This window comes from Polypterus senegalus, chromosome 2 (genome assembly GCF_016835505.1).
Source record: "Polypterus senegalus isolate Bchr_013 chromosome 2, ASM1683550v1, whole genome shotgun sequence".
NCBI lineage: Eukaryota > Metazoa > Chordata > Cladistia > Polypteriformes > Polypteridae > Polypterus > Polypterus senegalus.
The window spans coordinates 204,767,254-204,794,816 of NC_053155.1; the positions used below are offsets into that span (position 1 = coordinate 204,767,254).

General features: G+C 34.8%; 1 protein-coding gene across 12 annotated transcripts in view; it reads left to right on the forward strand.

The window, feature by feature from the left end:
• Positions 1–27,563, forward strand: part of dmd (dystrophin) — a 2,654,580-nt gene that overhangs the window by 1,103,778 nt on the left and 1,523,239 nt on the right. For all 12 annotated transcript variants that reach the window (XM_039745194.1, XM_039745193.1, XM_039745197.1 and 9 more), the window contains exons 31-34: positions 6,080–6,190; positions 16,851–17,024; positions 17,619–17,774; positions 22,927–23,097. In XM_039745194.1, the coding sequence (XP_039601128.1) occupies positions 6,080–6,190; positions 16,851–17,024; positions 17,619–17,774; positions 22,927–23,097 (612 nt within the window). The remainder of the gene's footprint in view (positions 1–6,079; positions 6,191–16,850; positions 17,025–17,618; positions 17,775–22,926; positions 23,098–27,563) is intronic.

Sequence of the window (27,563 nt, forward strand, 5' to 3'; positions counted from 1 at the left end):
AGGAAAATCAGAACTAATTGATTAAACTGCATCCATTTTCAATTACATTGTAATAAATATTTGCTATAAATAAGATTAAAAACATTGTAAGTTAAGGGATTCTAAACCTGCTCAGTCCATTTTATTGTTTTTCCCAGAAAAATAAATATAGACTGAAATGAATCTCTAACACAGTAGAGTAATAACAGCCAAAAAGAGTAGAATATCTAGTTTATTGTTAAGTTCCACATACGAAAAGTATAGGTTTATAGCCACAGGAGATATCCACCCTTGATAAAGATCAGGTAGGATAAATTTGTTTGATAGAGTAAATTAAAACATAAATGACTAGAAGACCTTAAGGTGATGGTCTTATGTTTCATAGAGTTTTGAAAGCAAAAAAAGACATGTGAATGAAACACAGCCCCAAGCACCACTGTGCCATAGCAATAGCAATTGAGAGCCAGCAATGGGACATGCAGCATGCTTTTGTACTTAGCGTAATGTAAAGTTCAACAAGGATTATTTCAAACACAGGTTCTGCACCATTTGGAGTAATCATGCTTTGTTTTGATCTGGCCTTATTTTACACCGGATGCCCTTCCTGACGTAACCCTTCCCATTTATTCGGGTTTGGTACCGGCACAAAGAAACACACTGGTTTGTGCATCCCCTATGGCTGTTTTCTTTCCATATCTTTTGATCAAGATATAGAAAAAGATGATCTGCTGTGGTGACACCTAATGGGAGCAACCAAAAGAAGAATAAGTTTTTTTTTATCATAAATGTTTATTTTATATAGTAATTTTCATAAAAGTCAGTGTCTTAACCATTTTTTGCATACAGTGTATCATGGATTTAAACAGGTGCTCTTAGATGGAACACCACTCTGTTACAGAAACAACTTGTATAACTTATCCTCACTGCAGCTCGCAGATATTTTTTTTCCTTTTAGACTACTCCTGGATGGTGCTTTCTCTTTGGTGGCATGCATATAAATTAGAAAAGCAAAAGAGTGAGAAGCAAAGGAAGTGCATTCCTCCTTCATACTTGGTTTTAAGCCTATTTACCAACTGCATATTCAATCTTAGTCTGCATTATTTTTTTCCAAGTTTCTAATTTTTCCTGCCGTGGCCCATAGACAGACATATTAGATTAAATAGCCACTCTAAATTGGTTTTACATGTGAGTCAGTATAACCTGCAATAAACTTGTGCACTGTATAGATCTGGCTCCTGTTTTTTTTCCTGCTGGTATCATGTTAGGCTTGAGTCCCACAACCACCCCCACCCTTAATTCTAAATCACATTCAGCAGTAATGAATGGATGCTTGATATTTGCCCTTAATGACTACTGTACACCACAGTGTTTTTTCAATGCTTTATTGTTAAATCATTTCAGAATATGGCGTCCGTACCCAAAAAAATGATATAATAAATCTGAATGAATAATTATAAATTAGCTACTTCCATTTGAGTCATACCATAAACCCACATTTTAGCAAGCTTAAGTTTACAACTTCAGATAAGACACCCAATAGTTTGAATAATCTGCTGAGTATGACTGCAAACATATATATCTCTGATTGTCTGTAGGCAGAGCTTGCCTGAAGGACTCAATATTACCAACATGCTCAATAATTCTTAGTTGTTTTGTATATGTGCATTGTCATACGAGTGCAGGTCATCATTCCACTTGAGGCCGTCTAACTTTTGAATAGATACCACCTTTAGGATGTTCATTGGAAAGGCAAACTTTCACCCTTTTCAGGCTGTCTGTTTTATGTGATCACTAAAAAGAAGAAACTTTCAGTATCTGACTGTACAAGGTAACTCCTAGGGGGTTTTATCAGTTTAAGCCAGTTCCCAAGACTTGTGTAGACATTATGGGACAGAGCAGAAGATAGATAGATAGATAGATAGATAGATAGATAGATAGATAGATAGATAGATAGATAGATAGATAGATAGACAGACAGACAGACAGACAGACAGACAGACAGACAGACAGACAGACATTATTTGAATATTCGTCCAAGAGGGGAAAACTATGATCATACTTTAGATAGAAAGGGACTGCTTCAAAAGCAGTTTATGGAACCTGATTTTCAAATGAAAACTGGGGTCCAGGGATACGAGAGTTGGCTGTAATATAGTGGGCTAAAACTTTGAAGATAATTTCTCTTATGATGGGAATTGTAAGGAAATTGTCACAGTAGTAAATCTTCAGTAGGGTATAAAGTACCACCTTCTATTAGTAAGTAGCAAAATACCCGCGCTTCGCAGCGGAGAAGTAGTGTGTTAAAGAAGTAATGAAAAAGAAAAGGAAACATTTTGAAAATAACGTAACGTGATTGTCAATGTAATTGTTTTGTCACTGTTGTGAGTGATGAGTGTTACTGTCATATGTATATATATATATATATATATATATATATATATATATATATATATATATATATACACATACACCCACATATATATACATATATACATATATATACATATCTAAATATACACACATACATACAGTACATACACACACATATATACAGACAAATACATATATATATATACATACACACACATATTTAAACATATATATATACATATACATACATATCTATTGTGGAGCCGACCTGGACACAGACAGGCGGACATGTTGTTCTCAAACCACCACACGTTTATTATCCAATAATATATACAATAATATGGTCACTCAGACCCAGTTCAGTTAGTGCACAAACCCCAAACACAGCCCTGGCCACGCAATGCCTACTCTTCGGGCCGCCTTCTCACTCTCCTCTTGCCTCGTCCTGCTTCCACCCGACTCCAGCCTCGAATGAAGGGAGATGGCCCCTTTTATATATGACCCGGATGAGCCCCAGGTGTTCCCGGCATTCCTCCTCTAGCCACGCCCTAGCGTGGCGGAAGTGCCGGCTGTCCTCCCGGCAGCTCTCCGGGCGCCGTCCTAATTCTTCCTCCTAGCACTTCCTGGTGTGGCGGAAGTGCTGGGGTAACAGGTCCCCAAGGCATTGGGGCGCCTCCTGGCGGTGACCACGGGCCCCTACAGGGTGGAGCTTGCATGCCCTGTACCCGTGGCCCCCAAAGCAATCAGGAAGGCGACCCCCACATGATCCAGGGTGGGCGCAGACCAACATCCGGTCCCTCATGGCGTCCCGGCCGGGTCATGGCCCCTGGCATCCCTGACACTATATATATATACATATACACACACACACACACATATATATATATATATACACTCTTTGGGGTGCGACCAACTGTTGCAGGGGGTGCCAGAATCAATCAGGGAAGAAAAATGAAAAATATTATTTGTACAAAATCTTAATTTATTTATCCATTCCTAAATAATTAAATGGGCAGGCTATTTCGTATCAGTGCAATACGCTGCTTGTTAAAATGGATGACTTCCGCTTCTACGTGCAAGTCTGCGTGGATATTATGAACTATCGTATCTGTTCAAGTTCTATTTAAATTTTAAATAGAAGGAATTTTTATTTAGTCGACAGAAATGTCTTTGGTAGGAATGTAAGTTAAATGTAGGCATCATTGCATACATTTTTCTTCACCATAGAAATGTAAAAAGTAAATTCGCCTTACATTCCAACCAAAGATATTTGTGTCGACTAAATAGAACTTGAAAAGATATATTTTTTCGAATGTGATCGCGCAATTCAGATCGAGTTGACGCGCAGTACATCAAGCTCGCGTGCCTCAATAAGTCACCCTCCCCTCACTCTTACTTTTTTACCGTTCATCTAATGATTACACTGAGTATGGCTTTACCAAAACAATCATTGATGGCGAATAAAGTATCTATTATTCATAAAGCTTCAATTGGTGATCTGTCTTTTTGCGTTAACTGCATATTTTTTCATACATCTCAAACCAAGGGGATGCGAGGGTAAAATGAATCCCCCTGAGACGTGACACACTGCATGCATGTGTTTTTTTTACACTGTCTTCCTTTAGCGGGACATTGACTTTTTCCACCGTGTGCTTTGTTTCCGCAGTAGTTGCACTTATGAATATGCTTGCATGTGTCAGACGCTTCATATTTTTTCGCTGCCTTCTCAATTGTGTAATTCGGTTTTTGTTCAGCACTCTTTGGAACTGTTGCTTTTTGTCTGTGCACTGCGTCAGTTCACGTGAGCCGCTCGGTGTACATGCATCGAAGGTTCCCAGCTGTGCTGGTGCCATCTCGTGCGATGTCCACGGCTGTATTTAATGTTAGCTAAGACCCGGCACTTAAAAGTTTCTCTCGCAGTTTCGCTGAGTTTGTGCCAAACACCACCCTGACCATCTCATCTTCGTCTGCATAAGCACAGTCCTTTACCCGTTAATATTTAGCGTCAGTGTTTCTATTGGATTGCCACTGACGGACGGCCTTATATAGGCAGGCACTAAATTACTTAACTCCGCCTCCCACGGCCATCAAGCAGACGTCTATTATAGTATATGGACGAAAAAATAGGTTCCAATTATGACCATTACGCGTAGAATTTCGAAATGAAACCTGCCCAACTTTTGTAAGTAAGCTGTAAGGAATGAGCCTGCCAAATTTCAGCCTTCTACCTACACGGGAAGTTGGAGAATTAGTGATGAGTCAGTAAGTGAGTGAGTGAGTCAGTGAGGGCTTTGCCTTTTATTAGTATAGATAAAACAAGATAGTTACAATTTTGGTGTGGATGGCAGGAAATGGCTACAGTGAGTGCAAAAGTGGGGTAAGTACTGTAAATAAAACAGAAGAACACAGAAAAAAATTTTGGGTTACTACCCCATATACTTGAGGATTCTGGTGAATTTAAAAAAAAATACGTCTTTACAGACGGTAGTCCAAAACAGAACTGTCTTAATGGTAGATAGATAACGGTTTTATACTCAGTTGGAGGAAGTGATGTCATTGTGGCTGGAACTGAAAATGATGTCATTTTCGGCCAGAACCAGAAGTGATGTTGACAGCCCCCAGTGGGATTTCCATTGGGTGGTCTGAATGAGAAAGAGAGAAAGGGATAGTGCACACTACCACCCCCTAGTCTGCTGTGGAATTTCAATCTTTCGAGCCCATTAGCTGCCTCCCATGTGTGCTTGTGTGACAGTACTTAAGCTGTCTATATTGTTAGTTAGGTTGCCCACACATAATGGGTGTTTATTGTTTTATTTTTTGTGATGTGTTGACTTTCTAATTATATTAATTAAGAAATTTAATTTGTATTTTTGTGGTCAGACATTATTTTATCTCCAGATTAGAGTGGCACAGAGAAGGACAATATATACATATATTGTAAATACAAACTGTTTATTTGAATAGAATACATATCTGCTCTAGTATGCTTTAGGCTACTTAAAGTGTGTGTAATAATGTAATTTTCTGTATACTGAGAGCTTGTTCAATGACTTATAAAATTAAAATCTGTGTATAACAAGCATGTCTGACATTTGTAGATTAATACACTCCAAGATATCTTCAGGCCCTGTACAGTGCACTGTGGGTAAATCCACTGTCAGTCCCCTGGAGATCACCAATATCTGTGCTTCAGAGCAGAAAACATCTGATAACTACTTAGCTTAGACCAACTATTAATTTGCTGTTACAATATCAAAGGGTTACTGAGCAGAGTTGATATACTGTTGTGTTGCCAAAGCACAGCAGAGAACTGTGAAGAGGGCTTTGTAATTAGAAACTTAGTAGACTTGAATAAGTGCAGGCTTCACTGCTGGAGCATAAAGGGTACCCTGGCAAACTACTGAAATTGACCAGCATGCATATTTGACTAAAAAATAAATGTCTCATATATCGACTATTAAAGGTTTCTGTGTTAACCTAGGAAATTTAAAAACATAGGAAACATAAAAATGCCCCAACTCTCCAGACTATGAATGGACAGTTATAACAAGGAAAATATAATAGATTTTATTTTAAGTAAATCGATCAGATTTTGCAGGCTTCTTAAAATTACATTTGAACTTCGTTTTCTCATGTTTCATCCCCCTACAATTTAACAAATCATTTCTTAAGCCTCTGTTTAACATTGTGAGTAATTGTTTGTTTATTTGTTGTGTTATTTATTTTAAAGAAAATTCAATCTGATTTAACTGGACATGAATGTAGCCTAGAAGAAATGAAAAAGAAAAACCTTACAAAGGATGGTTCAGAGAGAATTCTATCACAGATTGACATAACACAGGTAAGATTAGTTACTTAATGCTGATAAAATTTAATTCTTAGAAAACCATTTTGAGGTGGAAAGTTTAATACAATTTTAGAATATCATAATATAATGATTTTCTAATTAATTGTAATCATTGCATATTGTGCAGAATGTGTTCTGTAGAAAGAATATTGTTTATAATTTTGTCTGGCTTGTAATTCATTTTCAACATATATGGACTTTCTACAAAGCATTAAATACATAAGAGATAAATAGAGTTGTGGCAAAAACGTATACTGTGTCCGCTGTATTTGTGGCAGAGCATACTTCCTGCCAAGGTTTATTATATTAGAGATGTATTAGCAATGTGATTATGGATGGCAAGTGAACATTGCCAAGAAGTCTGTTGTAAAGCAGAACTGATCCTTTTAATGCATTTTCCATGAAAGAAATGTGAGTAGAACAGGATGGGTAAAGTAGCAGTGGTAAGATAATGAGATTTAATAAAGCCAATTTCAATTGTGGCTGAAAGAAACACAAATTACTGATTGTGGTAATCAGATGAAATTTGACAGGTAAAAAAACATCCTCATTGCCCTGACAGGTAACACAATGACTACTTTGACTATACTCTTGAAAGCAAGAGGCACAGAAAAATGCAATTTTTTTTCTATTAATTCATTGAAGGCATTCTGACTATGATCATTGAACTCGGAGGAAATCAGGTTATAATTTGGAAAAATTCTCATAGGAAAGCTTTTATAGTGTCTTTAAAAAATGAGGTCTCAAAAAACACTCATTCAGAATTGGAACAATTCTAGCCAAAAATGTAGTCAATGTCAGCTCAATGTATGTATTTGTTTCAATAATCTGTTGTCCTCATGTAAGTAAAGCAACAGATAACATGAAGTTAGTGCAATGACAATTTAACTATTTACCTGTGCACATCATGTGTTTGGACAGTGAACCTAAGATTTAACTGTAGCTATTCACTGTGCTACAGATTCCCTTCCCAGAGAATAAGAATTTGAAACAAAAATGTATGCCTCATGATGAAATGAAAGATTATAGAGTATTATTTTATTACCCAAAGTTAGAGAGATTTTCCATAGTTTGAGATAAGGTCTTATGCACATGCTTGATGTTATTCATCCTTCTTTCTGTCAAAGCATCATGAGATTATTGCACACATCACAATCATCTGCATGCTTATTCCAATCTTGTGACTCGTCCCTTTGTTTTTCTTCTCCACCATTTATACAGTGTTTTCCTATTTGTAAGGCAGCACAAGGTATTGAATTGGTGTTGGTAGCTTCAATGTTATTCAAACACATGCATCAAGAACAAAGAGACAGAAGAAATGTTTGTATCTTGCATGGAACTTCTCTCAGACAAGTACTGCATCTTAAATGGCCAAGAAAAAAAAGAGCCTTAAAGTAAAGAATAAGCTGGTGAATGAAGTGATGTGCCAAATCTTAATATTATCCATATAAAGAGCTTGAGCCCAGCAATGGGCATATCAAGCTTCCAAATGAGAAAGTATGAGATTTTCAGATACATACTATTTCAGCTCATACTATTTTCTCAGCAAAACATAGGGTTTTATCATATCACCACCTACATAGTTTCTATTAATTTATTTTGAACTGTATTAAACTTACTGCCTTGATAAACTCTGTCGTCACAAGTACAGTATATAATTGAATTAATTGGATCTGAGAATAGATGTATTGATGTAATTTTTGCAAGCCATTAAGTTTATGTTTAAGTTTAAGTTATAATGTAACTGAATGTGCTCTTTTTATCTGAATATCCATCATCCATCCATCCATATCTGGACCCACTTAACACAATTCATAGTCACAAGAGTCCAGAGACTAAGTGATTGGGCTTAATGCAAGAACTAATGGTGGACATTGTGCCACTCCATCAAGACATACTAAGGAACACACTCTTATACTCATTCATACCTGGTCGGTCTATGTTTGCCAGTCATCCTGGGAAGAAAACCAGAATAAACAGAAAAAAGCCCTCACAGACAAAGGGAGAATATTAACTCCTTTCAGAAGGTGAACAGGCAGGCAGGAACTCTATATTCAGCACTACTGTGCCACACTAAGATTGTCTTATATACTCTCAAATTGTTGGCTTTATAAAGCTGTTTGTGATGGTGTTTGCTTTGACTTATTTTGATGTAGGGCCATGAGTGTCAGTACATTTGCAATGGTGAGAGAAAATAATTGAATGAGGAGGGGTTCATGGCTACAGAAAGCACAGTGCTTAGCATCCTTTTAGTTTTCAGATCATAGTCACTATGAGGTTCCTCCCACATTTTAAACATTTGCATTTTATTTTAAAATGAGTATAAATAAAACCACCTTAAGTAATTTTGGGCTAGTGTTGCACTGATTTATCATTTGCAGAATGCTTCTGCATTATGTCTAATACAGTTGGGTTGACTTCAGCTCCCCATAATCCTGTAATGGAAGATCACATTGAGAAAATGGATGATAAATGGAATTACTCATCAATCTAATCTAAGCCATGCATGATTAATCGTTTCCTACTTAAAATGTCAAAAAATAATAGCACAGGCAACAAAACTACATTTCTAATGTAGAGGTGCTGTTAGTCTAGTTGTTCAAAACTATCACTACTGATGCACAGGTTTGGCTGTCTTGCATCACCACTGATGGCTTTATGTTACTTCTTAATTTTCCATTGCAGGTTTTTTTTTAATGAACACGGCTGAACCAGTGTTTTAGTGACTAAAGTATGCCCTGGTAAATATTTTCCAGTAACTTTTGCTGTCATGCTTAAAGAAAGAGAAGAGAAATCAGAGAGGGAGGGAGAAAAACAAAATTCTTCTTACATTTCATATTGTATGCATGTTCTGTCATATCCTGCCTCATATAAGGGCATTCCCATTACAATCCCATAATAATATACAGACATAAATAAGTTGCTATTGTTTTGTTTCAGGAAAGGGAATTGTTGATAAATTTGGAAAATTTAGCATGACTTTGGTTTTCATTAAACTACTTTAATTTCCTTTTTTTTCTGGTAATAGTCTTTACAGGTGGCCCCACAAAAAATACACATCATTATAAACCAATAATAAGAAAAACTATAATGCTAAAACACTTTAAAATTCTCTCTCTTTAAAAAGTTTTTTTTTCCAATGTCATTTTTTTCTTCTTCATTTAGTCTTATTTTTGTAAATAAGGAGGTGGAAAGCTAGCTTCTGCAGTCTAGATTCAGACAAAATCATTTGTTTTCTCCTATGAAGAGCTCATTAAGGAGACAAAGTTTTATTACTTTGTCAATAGAAGGATGGAACACAATTCATGCGGTCATTACAAAGCAGACTGCATTTAATAGCTCCTAAAAAGTGCTTATCCATTTTCTTTTATATTATTATTACAGGGTTCTATTTGAGTGCAGCATGCTAAAGAGTGATATGTTGTTATGTTGTGCAATTAAAAATATATGTAAATAGATAATTAAAGTATATAAACAGCTTTACATGAATATAGAATATTCTTGTGTGCTTTGAAAGTTTTTAATATTGCTTTATTTTACAAGCTGTCATTTAATATGATTTACTTGCCCTGCTCTTCAGGTAAATAGTATATTGAATCTTGTATGCTATATTTTCTTTGCAATCCCTTAAAGGGAAAAAATTAAATATTTCTTAAAAGCATAGAATGAATATGCCTTCACATGTAAAACCTTTTTCCTCTATGAACAATTTGTGTAAATGTCTTATTATTCTTATGCAATTATTTAATGGGTATCTCTTAATTAGCATAATTTCTGATGTTCCTGATGATGTTCCAGTTCTGTGTTTTAAGGTAGTTTATTTTTGTTTACTTTTATCAATCGTTGCTGCTCATGCAATTTCAAAATTGTGTACTAAAGAATGTAGTGTAATTAACAATGAATAAAACATGGACGAAGAAGAAAAGAAATCCAACCAGGAAAAGAAGAAAAGGGGTCTTGGATTGCCTTCACCTTTGAGTTGGCAATTACAGGTTATGGAATAAGAAATTATATTCTTGGGATCTGTGCAGAGGAGAGATGCTGGGTATATTGGGAAAAGGATGTTAAAAATAGAGCTGGCAGGAAAGAGGAAAAGAGGAAGGCCTAAGAGGAGGTTTATGGATGTGGTGAGAGAGGACATGCAGGTGATGGGTATGACAGACCAAGATGTAGAGGACAGGAAAATATGGAAAAAGTGGACCCACTGTGGCCACCTCTAATGGGAGCCGCCGAAAGAAGAAGAAAAAGAATAGAATAGATTTACCTTTTCAACAATAAGACTGTAGAGAACAGAAAGAAAATCCTGAGATAACATTGTCTCTTAAGTTTTTCCTATAAAAATAAAGTTATAAGTTTAGTTTTGACTATTGATATTAAATCATTCACTACTGACATTCAGAGATTCCTAGAAACTGGATACTTTCCATGTGTATAGGGAATAATAAAACGTGAACTTGGAGCCATTTTCTGGTTTATATACAGTTATGAGTTTATTAGCAAATTTTGTTCATGCCATGTTCTAAACATTCTAAAAAGTACAATCCAAATTATTCTTGTAAATAAAGCCCTTGCTTAACTAGGAGGACTTGTTTAGGATTTTAGTTTGAACTTCAATATCTGCTCAGTTGAATGTGACCTACCTTTTGTTAGCTTAACTGAGTTAATATGGCAAAAGTAAACAGAATAAAAGTAGCCCTTTACAGTAGATCTTTTATGTAGATCTTCCCTGTTATTTCAGAGAAAACCAAAATTCATCCTAAAAGGCTATGTCAGTGCAATAAATAGATAAATAAAGATATAGTTATTTTAGCATTGTATTTTATGGTTGCAAAGAAAACTCTCAAGGAAAATGTATGCCCACTCTATTTACTATATGTTTGTTAATACCGTATTTACGCGTGTATCACGCGAACATTGTTTTCCCGAAAAATAGCATTAGAAAATCAGGTGCACGTCAATACACGAGGAAATGTAATTCTGTAATGTTTACTTCTTCTGCTTGGGCTCACTCACTCACTCTCCCGCTCGTGCTCTCTCTCTTGCTCGCTTGCTCGTGCACTCGCACACTCTCTCTCTCACTCACTCATGCACTCGCGCTCTGTCTCTCTCTCACTCGCTTGCTCACACTCTCGCTCGTGCACTCGTGCTCTCTCTGGCTCGCTTCCTTGTGTTCTCTCTTTCTCTCACTCTCTCTGTTTCTAAACGCTTCCTATACAATCACACATCGTACACGGGGGCAAAACGATCTTCGCGATTTTCTTTGTAAAAATTTGGGTGCGCGTCTTACACGAAGAAAAGTTTACTTGATTCCCTCAGTTTCTCTGAATAAATAAATCTCTCTATAATATAAAAAAATCCTGGGACGAGGCAAGATTTTTTTCAAGAGATTTTTTCAAGTCCCATGAGATGAGACTTTAGCCCTCCTCTCAACCATATTCAACCACGCACACGGTACTCTCACCTATCATTGTGAATGCTTTTGACAGACACAATTCCTGCACTCTCAGCTCTTATAAATTGTTAACATTTTCCTCACTTTAAGTTCCCTGTTAAAGAAGACTTATTATTTTCAAATCTTGAAAAATTTTATCATGAAGGGTTTTCAACAGAAAAAATGAGCACACGGGCAATCATAGCACTGAGAAATCAAATGAATTAACACCAAAAATGACGACTGGTTACACGGCAATTTGTTTAAATGCATATCAGTAGACTATGCTGAAACAGTTGGTGGTGATCGTGCAGAAAATGAAAACATCAATTTACAATAGTACAATAAAATAATAAAATATCTACAACCATTAACACTGTACTGTCTACCACTGCACGAATTACTGTAGAAAGAAGGATGTTATCCAAGAAAGGTAATGTAGTACATTTCCTGTGGATAACATTAGACAACAAAGGAGATCTTGTTATGACATTTGTATTAAAATGTTAACAATTTCCAGTTAGAGTAGTTTTTGCAAAAACAAATAACAAATCCCAGAGACAAACATTTCGAAAAATTTGGCTTATTTATTAGAGAGAAAGAAACGAAATTCACTTACGGGTAAGTTATATGCTGCATTTTCAAGATGTAAGTCCAAACACAGAATCAAAATTCAATGCGATATTGATGAAAATTTAATTCAAAAACTTGTTATTAGTGAAGTTTAACAGTAAAAGTGTAAATTGAAATTATTTGCATGTTAATTTCAAATCCAAACAGAACAGTATTGTATAATGCAACCAACGAAAAACTCTAATGCAACATGAAACATTATTTACTTTCAAATTATCACTTTTTACTATTTTTTTTAATATGGTTAATTACTCACCGTAATGTAAAATAGTTAGTTCTTTTATGCATATGTAACAATTCCCATGAAAATAACAATCTGTTTCAATTGTACATCCACATTGCCATATGGGATCGGCAGAATCGCAAAGCGGCTAGCGAGTAGCGGCGTCCCAGGAGATGGCGAGTGAAGCGAGCAGGGGGCAAAGCCCCCTAGTAAATAAATAAAACACAGAAAAGTCCAAAGTTTACCTCAAATTAAATAGAAAAAAAAAAATTTGCTCTTGAACACTCACACAGTCCGACAAATATTCCAGACAGCAGGACAATACTTTTTGAAGTGTTTATTGTTCTTTGTGCTTTTGTGTAATTTTATTTTATACCACTTATAGTCACTTTGAATAAGTAAAATAAATGATCATTAAATCAAATTGTACAAGTAGATTGTTTATTATAGACAGCCGATTATAGGACTTAATTGCAGGTTACATTCCCAAAACCCATTATGAGCTTACCCTAATAATAATAAAACAAAATCTGGGAATTTTAGGTTCTATAACAAGTCCTGATAGCTATTATTTTATATCATGAATTTCAATGGTGAGCAATTATTGCATCATCTCTGGGTAATGTAAAGAATGTATTGATTTATTTTATTTATCGATTGATTACCCATTGAGATATTTTAACATCTTACTGAGTAAAGTGAGACTTCAATGTTTTTAGGAGAGTGTGTGTATGTGTGTGTTTCTCATTTGACAGTATCAAAGGGAAAGAAAAATGTTTTCCCACATATTCTTGCACATATAAACATGGGATTATCATGTCACTTTTTCCACTGCACAACATTTGTCTTTTAAAAATAGGAAAGCATCTTCAAGTACTTTAGCTTTCATATTGTAGACCACACTGTCATAGATTATTGTTAGATTCAATTCAATAAAGTATTTATTCTGCCCTTTGACATATCTCTTTTATATAACAATAACTGATATGTGGTGAAGCCTTCAAAGATCCTGTTTTATTTAAGAAGTACATGAATGATCCCAAATAGCCACTGTAATCAATTGTATGTTTCTATCAACACAGGATTTTTTGAATGAGTCCAGGCTATTGAAAGTAGAGAGCATAAAGATAATGAGAGCTGTTTTCTTTCTTTTGGACCACAAGAGGGTAATGTGGCTACACAGCAGGACTCTGCTTTGTTGCAGCAGCAGCAGCTGAGTTCTTAAAAGAGATTAAAAATAATTAGATGTTGTTCACATGAAATATACATTTACTTACACAGCTATAGATACATATTGAGTCAGTGAAAATTTTCTAAAGACCTATTATTTTATTTATATTTATTAAGAAATCTTTTAGAAAATGTTATCCTTGTGCATTATATAAGCACTTGGAATGAATTGATTGCTTTCTTCTTATCTGAGCAGCCTCACGGTTCTCAAATAAATCATCATTGAAATTCAGTTTTTATATAAAATTAAAGAAAGGGTTCTGTGCAAATATAATGATATAACTTATAAACATTTATAGAATGATAAAGAAGATAATATAGTGCTGGCACAATATTCCACAAACACCTTATATATACATATTCTATGAAATTGGATCTACCTTGAATATTTTTAATATTAAATTTTGCCTAAAGCAAAGCTAGCCCCCTGGGATTATTTTAATTCAGTTAATTCAGTTGTATTTCCTGTAGATTTCCTTCTTATATGTACAGTGTTGTAACTTATTATTCTATTTCATGGTTACATAGGACGGAGTGGTGGCTCTGAGGCTAGGGATCTGCGCTTTCCATCGGAAGGTTGCCGGTTCAAATCTTGTAAATGCCAGAAGTGATTTCAATGGGCCCATGAGCAAGGCCCTTAACCTGCAATTGCTTTGTCCCGAGTATGAAGTTAACCGATATCCAGCTCTGCATGTAGGCCCTCCAACTTGCAGGGAAAACTTTAGGGTTGGTGGCAGGATTGGCACTCCAGCCACAGTAAAAATCCTCACACTGTTCCATTCCATCTGAACTAGTGTGGTGCTGAGGTGTCACCCATTGCATGGCTGCACTCAGGTCCTAATCGGGTTTCCTGAGGTGGTTTGTCATGTTGTGGGTGTAGCAACATGCTGTATCAGCACATGCTTCTAACCCTCTCTCTCTCTCTAATAGGTACTCCCTATAATAAAGCAGGTTTAAAAAATTAATCAATTACATCATGCTCAGAATTTCTGCCATAGTACATATCTATGTTTAAAAACTAGCAGGAAAAAAAGCTGAAAGTAAACCATACAATTATAGTGGCAAACCAGGAAAAACCATGTCTGGAAATTTTCTAATGCTGATGTTCGCCTTGATTGTGGGATTTTCACAATTAGTTAGCCCCACTATCCATAAATACCGTTCATTAATACCATGTTGACTATTACTGTAGTGAGTCAATTCTATTTAGTTCAGACTCAAGCCAATCCTTCAGGGTGTGAAAGTGAGCAAGCAAGGCAAACAGTGGTATGAGAGTCAGTAAAGTTGGAACGTAAGTTTGTGCCATTGGAAAAGAAGCAGGATAAGTGTTACGATATTTAGAGCATTAGGGATAATTATGACGCTATATTGTGCAATACCTAACTTGTACCTAAAGTTGATATAACTCATGGGAAGACATATGATTTACAGCATTTATAGTAACAAAATGAAAAGCAGAAGAGTATGTACAGTAAAAAAGCTTACATGCATACTCTAGATGTCCTTATTTGCTTCAACTACAGTAGGCTGTAAAACAGCCATAACAGTCTTTTTACTGGGAATATGAGACAATAGCTGTTATAGAAAATGAAGTTATCACTCAGATTGGTGTAAGAAAGTGGTTACATATTGTTGTGACATTCTGAGAAAATAAGAAAATACCCTAGTGTGTAAGAATGGGTGATGTGTCAATTTATTGATGTCATGCAAGCAAATAATGCTAATTTTAAAGACGGGGCTCAACCTTACTGCCACTCAACACCAAAATTATTTTCCAAAACAAAAATTAAAAAACTTATTTTTTAAAAGAAAGAACAATTTAAAGTATTTAGACTGAAGGAAGTGCCAAAAAATAAGTCACTTCTAAATTGCTTTTCAAAAGAGCCATATTGTGTAACATGGCTGCCATTGATGGTCAATATGTTCTTGACATGAGATTGAATGGTACACTTCTACCATCTAAAGGAGCAAGCTACATGAAAAGAATTTGGTAAGGCATTGGTAAAGGATGGTATGAGAAGTGAGGGAACACTTGAATTAAAATTTTAGAAGTTGTGGAATGTCATTTCTGATGGCTTCTGCCCACTTCAAGCATCAGAAATAATTAAGAGCAAGTGTTTCCCATTTTGTATGAAAATGTTTAATAAGAGCATAAACATCATACACCAGCACAAAATCATCAAATTGGATATTACAAAAAAAAAAAAATCAAAAAGTACTTCCCTAAGGAGACTACCTTCCACAAGACATGATAATCTCTAATACTAGAATGGTCGTATTGTTTTCAAAGCAAATGGTCATTCCAGAAATCTACTTGATAGAAATTTCAGTTGCTGGAGGAAGTCAATCACTCTTGCCATTTGAAGCATGAAGTTCTTCTGATGATTTTAGGTTTACATGAATCACTTGACATGGGCATATTATAGTGGTTATGCTAAAGATACAGAATATTACTCATACCAAGACACTTGACATTCTACTGTTGCACACAAAACAAAATAATAGGGCCTGTTTTGGTGCTGTGGCACATAATACAATCATCATCATGTATAAACTAATTCAAACAAGTTTTATAAGACTTAACAGGATTAGGTATAGCACCCATTAGGAAAACTGAACTGTACCAATAAAAAATCAACAAATGCATTATTGAGCATAAACATATTTGGGGTCCCATTTTCTGTTGACCTTCCTCTATGTACTGTATGCAACTTTGAGAAACCTTTTAAGGACTCTTTATCAAAAAGTTTTGTTTGCAGGATAGTTTGTCCTAATTGTGTCATAGATTGATGAGCTGCCCTTGAAAAGTAAGCATTAGTGAGGATGCAAGGAGGAAAAATAGCAAAGGAGAAAAAGACTCAAACAGAAAGAGAAATCAGAGCATAAAAAGGAGATGAAAGGATTTTTACAGGAATTCCAAGAAAAAGAATTAACTACATACCTAGAAATGTATAAAATGTTCATGCAGATAAGGTGTGGATAGCCCCCATGTAGGCCTGTTATAAAATATAAAACTTTCTTTTATAAGATTCAACTCTGAGCAAATGTTGAACATAAATAACACATTCAAAGCCGTAGCAATATAGCAATCTTGGGAGTGATCCTAATCTCAGTTTTCATCTGTTATCTTTTTTTAGAAAAAGCTTCAAGATGTTTCTGTGAAGTTTCGCCTCTTTCAGAAGCCAGCCAATTTTGAACAGCGTCTGCAGGAGTGCAAGCTGGTTTTGGATGATGTTAAAGCTAAGTTGCCTGTGTTGGAGATGAGAAGTGTGGAACAAGATGTTGTCCAGTCTCAACTGGACCAATGCATGGTATGTGATTAACATACTCTGTGAAATGTATAAGGTTGAAGTGAACAAGAAATGATCATTTAATTTGTATAACCTGATTCTATCATATTAATTATAAATATTAATGAATAACGGTCATGTGAAAAGACAATTTCCCCTCATGGATTAATAAAGTGTACCAAAAATACCTGTTTTAATAGATGGGAGCTTACACTTTGCAGCTCTCAGCATCTAAGGTAATGGCAAAGAGGCCAAAATTATGAAATATGACAGAATTTAGTGAAACTCTTTGGAATCTAGTTTTTCAGATCAGATTTTATCTTTATTTTCACATCTTTTTTTTCCTTTTACTTTCCTCTTTTTTACCTACCTATTCTTTACCCTGCAGCAACATAAATCACAAAAGCACAAGCTTTCTCTGATTACCTATTTGAGTTTGCTTATTGATTTAGTATAACCACAGAATATCATTTACAAACAATTTGTTGTATTTCTCAAAATGTAAAATATCTTGTTATTTTATCTGCACCAAAAACATATAATACTACTCTCGTTCAAACAAATGTCCAAAAAAATCTCAAGGAAAAATCTTTCTTTTGCTTTTTTTATGTACAGAAATTTTATAAAAATTTGAGTGAAGTGAAGTCCGAAGTTGAAACCGTGATTAAAACAGGTCGACAGATTGTCCAGAAACAACAGACTGAAAATCCTAAAGAGCTGGATGACAGACTAACAGCTTTAAAGCTGCAATACAATGAGCTGGGTGCTCAGGTAAATTATCTGTATATCTCATTATCTATAAAGCACAATTTCTGTTTGGTCTCTATGCACAGCTTTGTTTGTTAAGCCACAGGTTTGAAATTTGGCACAAAGGTGCTTCTCCATATAAATCAGCTGTTTGAAATGTAATTTTGCCCTTGACCCTACCTCTTGGGGGACGGCAGGGGCTGCTCAGGGTCAGCACAAATGGCACTAAATACTACAGTGTGATCTAAGAACAGAGAAATAGCACCACTCAAATTGCAGTGGTAATGCAATGGTTACCATACTTATATTTTAAGCAAAGTAATTCAATTCTTACCCATTTCTTTAATTTATTAAAGTTTCATTAAGTATTTCTCTCAGTATTTTTACTATGGCACCAGACCAAGCTTTGTGCCGCCATTTCTATTTGGAGTTATTTATTAAAATTTGTTTTTGCAGGCGGAATGTATTACACCACCATTGCAATCTGCCCAGCACTGTTTTCTCTGTTGCATTTGAAACTATTCCCAGCTTCTTAGTTGTCAAAACTCTGCAGATGAGTCAAATCTCATAACAAATTGGGATTAATCATTTTTACTACTTTAATAATACACTGGACTTTAGAAATAAAAGAACTGGCAACACTGGGAAAATCAGGTATATCTAAATGAATAAAACTGACTTGGTGTCTATTTGTATGTACTGTATGTATGTACATATGTTTTGTCTGACATCATAAAAAAAGGCTGAACATACAGTATTTTCTTAATGTAGAGCATTAAGTCCCTCCTTTAAGGTATTAGTGGCTAACTTGAAAGGCGATTAGTTAAAGTGAAACACAGTCTGACCAATCCTGTTCAAACAAAACAAGTGGCCATGACCTTAATGGATCGGTTTGGAATTTTTCAAGTCTGTTATTTCTTCACATTCGTGGTGTTTATTAATTTACCCCATGAAAATAAGTTCTAAAGTGAAGAACTTTTTTAGAAATTTCGAAAAATATTTAGATTGCTCTTGTTGGTTTTTAACGGAGGTAAAGGATATTGTGATTCCAACATGAAAAAAAAAAAGCCTTAAAGCTTACTGAGTATGTTCACTTTGAAACTGCAAGGGTTTTAACTTAAGGAACTTGCCTTTCGTGTTTATGAGGAATGCTTGTGAAAACAAAATAAAGTGGAAATAATACAATTGATTACATATTCTTTGTACTATTCCTTTGATGTAAGGATATTTTTTCTGTTCACTGTCCACTAATAGCATGTGTTATGTGTGGAGTATTGACACCCGTACCCCACAATTTGTCCGATTTCCATAGCTTCGTTTCTGCAGTTCTGTTTCTTCAGTGGTTATAGTATGGCTTCTATTCTAGCTTGTAAAAGAGAGATGTGTGCTCAAATCATATGATTATATTTTTCCTGAATGTCACCTACTTTCACATATTTACATTCTGTATTGTTGTTTTACATAATCTGCAGAGGGAGATTCACTCTGAGTGGCAGTGTAATGGTGAGTTGCACACATAAGAGATTCACTGCACTTTCTTTCTTTTTGATCAAGTTTTTGTTAAATAATCAAACCAAAGTACAAAAGTTATGTCTAGTACAAAGACAAACATTTTTGAGAGTAATTAAAACAAAATTATTAAACACCCACCTAATGCTTCCTACCCCAAAACACCCCAACCAGCCCTGTAAGGAAGAGGAGAAAAAATAAAGGGTTAGAGATGGTACACCGAACAATAAATGTGTTTTGAACTGATTACACTGCATTGCAAACCATTGCAGGTTTCTGAAAAAGTCAAGGTAACACTAAATTCATAGGGGTCAATCAGCACTCACCTTTATGCACTTTCAGTGGTGTGTCATACGCATGCATAAAAAAAGAAAAACACTGAGAAAAGGAAAAAGATGGACAGTGCAGTAAAACCAAACTATGATGAAACTGCTGCAGACTCCACAAACCAATTATAAAATTTTATCAGGCATGCTGAGTTGCTCTTACTGACGATATGATAATAACTGAGGAGACTGTTTTAGAGCGAGTTGATTCACTGGCATTCACTGATACCAGTCAGTCCATAAATACATGGGAAGAACTTACAAACCCAATGTAGACCCTAGCCTACATGAGGCAGGAATAACAGCTCTGCACTACCACTCTGCCTATGCTTTTATATCATTACTATCTAAACTTCATGTTAACGTAAACTAAATGTATTCCTATAGCCTTTGTTCAGTTCTTTTCACATGCTTAAATTACATGTGTATGCTCAATCTTTCTTTTGCTAGAACACCGAAGCACAAACATGCATGATGATACCAGGCAGTAGTCGACAATAACTGTGCAATATAATGAAATAGGCTTCTATATAGTTATACACCATGAAAAATTATAAGTGTGACTTTTTTCAATGACAATGACAGCACTTGGAGGTGAATTTTTGAGGTTAAAAGTGTATGCTGGAGGAAACCATGCCCCTGAGGCTGAAAAGTTGCCACTGAGGAAGACAAACAGCAAAGTGAAGTGCACAGCCGATCTTCTTTTGAAATGGCTGAATCTCAAAATGGTGGTTTGGTTTTTGCTTTTTTCCTTCTTAAAACAACATGGATAAGTTGTTTTGCAATGTGTGCAATCTCAAGACACAGCTCAATACTTAGTAACAATAGAAAAAATGTTTTAAGGCTTTTGTTTTTAAGTTGGGACCTTGGCTTCATTTGCTTTCATTACAAAATGCTAGAGCAGGCTACTTATTTTTTAAAATTTATAAAACATAATTCACTTTAGAACACAGTGTGATGTGGAAAATGAATATACTGTGTACCTTGATTTTAAAATGCAGAACTTATCCTTTAATGGAATGTGATAAAGGAGAAGTCTGCATTTATACTGTGGATTCTTCTCACCCTGTTAAATTACCCCTTCCATTTTAAACAACTGCAGTTTCACGGCCAAACAAATCTGGACAAACTGCTTTTTCTCTGACAATGGTATGATGCTTGCTCAGATGAGCTTAAATTAAAAGTTACATTACCATTATCAAAATAAATGCTGGGAAACACACCTAGTATTATATAAACACAATTTTGGCACAAATAACATCAGTATTACAAATTTTGTGAATTAGTAAATTTATCTAATTAATATCACACCTAAAATACTCTTAGACATAGAGTATTATAATTTTAATAAATGAAAATAAATCATTCAGTTTATTAAGAACATTTAGTTATTACATATTATTTGCAAGAATCAGCTTTGCTTGAGTAGCAGAAAAATTTTTAGCAGTATTTGATATTAGAATGCTAGGCTTTGGGGTTTAATTAATTTCTTTATGTTATAAAATTAATGTATTGGTGTTTTTGAATGATTTTGCACCAGCAGTGCTTTTGAGGTCAATGCCAGTATGACTTAAATGAAGAAAAAAATTGCATAATTTGACTTGAATACTGCAAAGTTTTTTTTTTCTTGCTAAGCAAAAGTTATACTAAATGATTTGCAGCATTAGAAATATTTGGGTACATAAAGTACTGTTATATATGGTTTTAATTAAATAAATGCAATTCCAGTGATTAGAGATTAGAGTTAACTTCCTCCCAATAAACTCAAGCTGATAGCCCTTCTGCTTCCATCTTATCAATAACTAGCAGGTGCCATTGAGCAGGACATTAGTCTGGAAGTCATTAATCTACACTGTCACCACAAAGCCTCTCTGTGTTTTGTAAAAATCACACATTTTACTGCATTAAAACTTTTCTTAAGAGTACCAGCAGGCTGTGCATTCAAGAGCTTTCCATTTGCACTTCCTCCCACAGTCTTCTGTCTATTGTATATAAAATGTTGAAATGTCAGAGCTTAATTTATTCTAATCTATTTCTGTACAGTCTCAGGGGCTGCCTGAGCAGCCATTGTTAATATTTTGAGTTCCATGGTTTCTACAAAAAAATGCATGCTGTTTTGCACTTAATACAATTTTCAAAATGCAGTTTTCTAATTTTATTTTTTTTACATTTTTTTTTTCTGGAAACTGCTGTGCTATTTGTATTTATATTATATTTTGATATGTTACAGTGCCAAAGAGAAATGAATGACGTTCAATTTAACTGAGGGATGGGGAACCTAGTGACCGTTGAGTACTCTTTCTAATGGAAAAATTGTAAGCCTGCATCAGTGTTGTTATGGCACAGATGACTCCAACAATCACAATGCAGAAATGTCTGTTTATGCATTTAATAAAATCAAACTCTGGAAATGTAGTCGTGATGACTGTATTCTACTTTCCTGATTTTCAAGTCACACTTCCACATTTAGTCTAAGGTTAATAAACAGTTAAAATACACAGAAAATCTCTTGAGCATATGCAGAGCATATTGTTGAGTTTCAACATACTATATGCCCTGTGTAGATTCACATTTTGTTTTGAAATCAATTAATTGTGATCTTATAACAGTCAGGGTATACAAAACTCAGCACAATGGAGGGATATACTCAACAGGAGAACAAAATAAAGTAAACAAAACACTCTTACCTTATGGGCCTTTATGTCCGAGTTTTATGCCTTGTATGCCAGGTTCATTCTACCTCTCATAAGCACTTCCTGCTTCTTTATAAACCTCTGGCTGGTCTTCCTCCTGCCAGTTGATCATATTCTGACTCCATGCTCTGGTAGTGAGGGCTCTGGCTGTGAGGCCACTTCAAATCCCATTACTGGCTTTAGAATCATGTCTGGCATCAGGGATGGTCCCATAACTACACCATCAAAGCTAGACCATAGCTCCTCTTGTACAAAGGTGTCTGAAAGATAAAGGTAGTAATAATGTTTTGATAAAAGGTTACTAGGTCTGTCTGTCGTTAAAGCTCAGAATTTCAGTTTTTTAACATACATTTGTTTCTGTGATAAAAACAATACTAAGAAAACAATGAAGAAATCCAGTATGTATGCAGAGTAATACTTTTAAAGCAGGAAACTGCGATGTACACTAATACTGTTAATAGACAGTCCACATTTGCATTTTAAATATGGAAAAGTTTCCCAGTTTCCTGGGAAGGGATCTATATAATATTTTAGACACCAGTTTTGTAACATATTAAATGCCACTTACCTTTTAATACTTATGCCAAATAAAAATAATACATTCTAAAGGCCAATTAAGTATTTCATTAGGATGAATTTCTCCTGCAGGTGACAGAAGGAAAACAGGAGCTGGAGAAATGCTTAAAATTGTCTCGGAAGTTGAGAAAGGAGGTGAACACCCTGACAGAATGGCTGGCAGCGACAGACGCAGAACTGACAAAACGATCTGCTGTGGAGGGGATGCCCACTAATTTGGATGCTGAAGTGGCCTGGGGCAAGGTATAAAGAGTTTATATATTATAAAGAAAAGTATAATGGTGCTGAGGTATCTACTAAAATAAAATGCTGGTCTAATATTTCTGGTAGTTCACAGTAATTAGGAAGAGATAATATTTTATTTATGACTCACTGAAGTGTAGTTGGCTGGCTTTTTGAGAACATAGAAAAGATATGTTAAAAATGTAATGACAAGTAACGCCGTTTTTACAGGGAGTTACTGACCATCTTTTTGAAGAAATGATTTTTGGTTAATCTGTAAAAGTAGTCCTGGCACACCCACAGTTTAGCTATCTACCTCTATAGTTGTTTCTTGTAAACTCCCTCTTAACTCTTAAGTGTCACATTAAAATTGGAAAACAAAGCAGTTAATTAATATATGAATAGTTCAATAAAAAGTCAAAAACTAAATAATAGATCATTTTGATTAAACATATTTCTAGGATGTCATCACACACATCTATTTTCCTTGTTCTTCCTAAGCTTTTAAACTATATATACTAACTTTAAACTGAACTATTCAGATAAGGTCAGGGATATAGATAACCATTGATTCTGATGTCATCATCACTAGAAATTACATTTACTGACACTGTGTACTTTTCAACTTCTGATTTTGGACTATTTCACAATTTGTGCGATTGGAACTCTCTCCCCTCTTGAATTATGGACTCTACCCATCTTGCCCTTCATACATTATTGAACAGTGTCTGTCTTCTTTACCCTTCATATCTTTGCCCTGAAATAAATAACATGAGCCATTCCATGACTCTCAACTCAGGTGTAGGATTGTTCAAACATATAATATCAGTAATAGATTATTTAAAATGTGTTCTGTATTATTTTAGATGGAGGGTGGGGTGTAAACATTTTCAAGCCTGAAGTACAGTTTTGGTAAAGTAGAACATAAAAGGAAGGAAAAAAAAAATAAAAAAACAGGAAGGTTTTCTTTTGAATAAAAAAGCCCACATACTGATCAAGTGAATGACACTAAGATTTACATCTAAATTACATCTTGCATTTAATTTGAGATGCATTGAAATTGTGTAAGCCTTTCCCTTGATCAGCCCCCTGTGATGATGTTTCTCCGTAGCGCCACAGCAAGAGGTATTTGCGAATGGGATTCTAATTATTGGTTTTTGACTTTTAAATCAACCCTGTGAGGTGAAACCCCATCACTGCTCAATATTTTCTCATTTTCACTTGCTCTCCTGTCTTGCAGTTAAGCCCACAGAGCATTGCAGATTCCATGCTGCTATGATTAGTGCTGTGATCTTCTTCCACATTGCAAAGGAAATGTCATTTTTTTGTTTTAAGATCAAATTGAACATTCAAAGTGGGCTGCAAGAGCCACATTCAGCCTGAAATACAGAATTTTTGCATGCTTGTATTATCATACACCTGTCCGGATAAAGTTTTAAGGCTGAATTAACCCATGACTGGTTTTCCATTCTCTTCAGCATTGAAACACACTATTATCTTATGTGTCTATGCTCCCCAATATAAATAATGTATCTGGTAGATTTCCTTAAATATTCTTTTAAGCCTCTTTTGACTTTTCCAGTATTGTGTAGTTAGCATTCCATTTTAACTTTAGTTTAATAAATCTTGTTTCTATTATTATAATACACTTGGCCTGTTCTAAACACAGCACACTTAAATGTTTGAGCAAATGTATTTTAGTTTGTTTGTTTAGTTAAATAGCTTTTTTGGTTGCACTGAGTGAAATTATTTTCTTTTCCGACAAGTCACACATTATCATGTCTTCTTCAACAGTCTCAAGTAATTTTTCTGTATCTGATGAGGAAATATGAACAGATTTTCTTTTGGCCAATAAACGGTTGCTCTGTTTTAGTGACATACACCATTTATTTGTCCATATAGCATAACATATTTGCCAGCATTTATCCATCAACAGAATTATTCCAGTTCAGAGTGATAGAATTTCGTGGTCCTAATTTTTTTCATTTTCCCCCCATGGTAATCTTTCTTAGCACTTTTGGCTTGTAGTTGCAATGGGATCAGATTTAACTGTACTGATTGATAAATGATTACGGGAAAACCACATTAGATCAATGAAGAGTAGTCTTTAGGGACAAAGTGGAAACGTAAGATATACTATAGCAGTGAATAAAACATTGAATGGTTCATAAACCCTTTCCTGATTTGCAGATTGGTCTGTTATAATTGTGTCTTTTAGCATTTATTTATAGTATGCTTGTTTAAAATATGAAGTGAGTGTGTTACTGAGTTAAAGATAAACATAATAAAATTCAACGTCTATTATTGCCAAAAGTTGTTAATACTTAAAGTTGGATAATATCTAAATACAAAACTGCACACACATTTAGTGGCCATTTGCACCTATCCAGGACTGAGTAGAACCCCATTTTACTGCTAGAACAGCCTGGATTCTTGGTGTTGTGTACGGTCCTTACAGAACTGACTTACTGATTTAATAGCATCCCGCAGTTTCTGTAGATTATTTTTTGGCCACACATTCATGTTGTAGATCTGTCATTCCAACTTATTGGTTCTCAATTAGATTGGTTTCTGTAAAGCTGATGTCACGTTTGTGGAAGCAGATTGAGATGATACATGCCTATAATACTCGATTCTATATACTATACATTTTTATTTGCAGCTATGTGATTGGCTGTTTGGAAGAGCAGTTGACTTGCTTTATTGAGCAGGTGTACCTAAAAGAGAGGCTTCTGAATATATATATATATATATAATAAATTACAGTAATGATCTTTGCATTGTTAATCTCTATTAAACTAAATGTTAGTATATTGCATCTTTCAAAATACCTGACAGATTATATCATTGATCAAGGAATATATAAAAGCTAAATTCACCAGCAGCAGTATAAATGAGTATATAGTATAGTAAATATACACAAAACCTATTATCTGACATTCTACTGAATTAACCTGGAAATAAAAATGATCTTTGCAGAAATATATACATTTAAATTAAAGAAAAAGATTAAATAAGGTGATAAAGTAGTAGCTTTGACAATACACTATTTTATATTCAAATGCTACTCCATGATATATCTTGTATGTATACAAAGTATGAGTACATCAACAGTAACACCACATTCATCTAAAACAGTTATAATGTGAAGCACAATTCATCTCCTGGACCAGTCAGACATTTAAAAAGTGTCCACAACCAGAAAGAACGTAGTGTGCCACAAGATGTTTATTTTAGATTATCTAAAAGCTTACATGCTGCTGACACTGTAATGCCATCTTTTATAGACAAGATGTGATAACATAACGCGTCACATGCCTGACAATGGCCGTAGTGAAAATAAACAACATAGCGTCAACACAAAATGGCAGCATCCATAAAACAAAATGGTGTTGTGATGAAATCAACAAGCACAATGACAAAATTGAGTAACAATTTGTGAATTGCACAAAAACAACAATAATGAGACTGCATAAAAAGACAGGAATTGTGACAGGTATATTAAGTGGGCGATTTCATGTTACATAGCAGTACATTAGACTAGCCTTGAAAGATGTATATTCTACTGTATATTTAGAACTATTAAAAACCCATAAATTAAGCTTTGATGGAAACAAATGATTGTGGGGCAATTGACTCAACTTCAGAGAGGTGGTTTTAATAGCTAAAGTACTTTCTCTCTCTTAAAATAATAATACTGTGGAGGAAAAAATATGTACTAGCCAAAAAAATATTGTACGTCTATGCCTGTTCCTTGGGGCTCCATGAAAACAGATGAATGACTTGGTCTTTGCTTTGTGTCTCATGACAACCAAACTTTTAACAAGCTATAATACCCCTGTGAGGCATTGTTTTGAAAAGGGCCATGAGTAATATTAGGTCTGTTATATGGATGAGTGACTTGGCTTAAAGGCCAGATTCATGTGTTTTTCCACCACAACCAAACCAGCCTTTTAATAAAGATTATCATAAGAAATTAGCTTTCATATTTACATTTTTATTAAAAAAAATTAATTTAAGCAAAAACACAAAACAAATGTTTATAGCATTTCAGTTTTTAATAAATGTGGCTTTTGGCATTTAAGGTGTTCAGACTTCTTCTGTAATGGATCAATTTGTAAGTAATGTAAATTGATTTGCTTTTTGCTAGCTGGAGCAGACAGAGCAATCTAAATGCTTATTAAACTGAAATACTCAGTAAACACCTTCTAGCAGTGAATATGGTGCCTGTCTTGTGAAGTGGAGAAAGTCATAATGATTGCTAGTTTTAAAGTATACAGTGGGCATAAATGAAATCAGATGAAAGATATTAGAGCTTGTGGCACCCAGTATTCATTCTGCAGAAATGTCATGTGTCAATTAGACATTTCTTGATGTATCTTTGGTTGTTCTCTTCATACCATAAATAAGGAAAAATTTGGGTATGTATACAGTGAATGCTATATACGGGTTAAAAGGGCACTACTTTGCAATATACCTTTTACTAC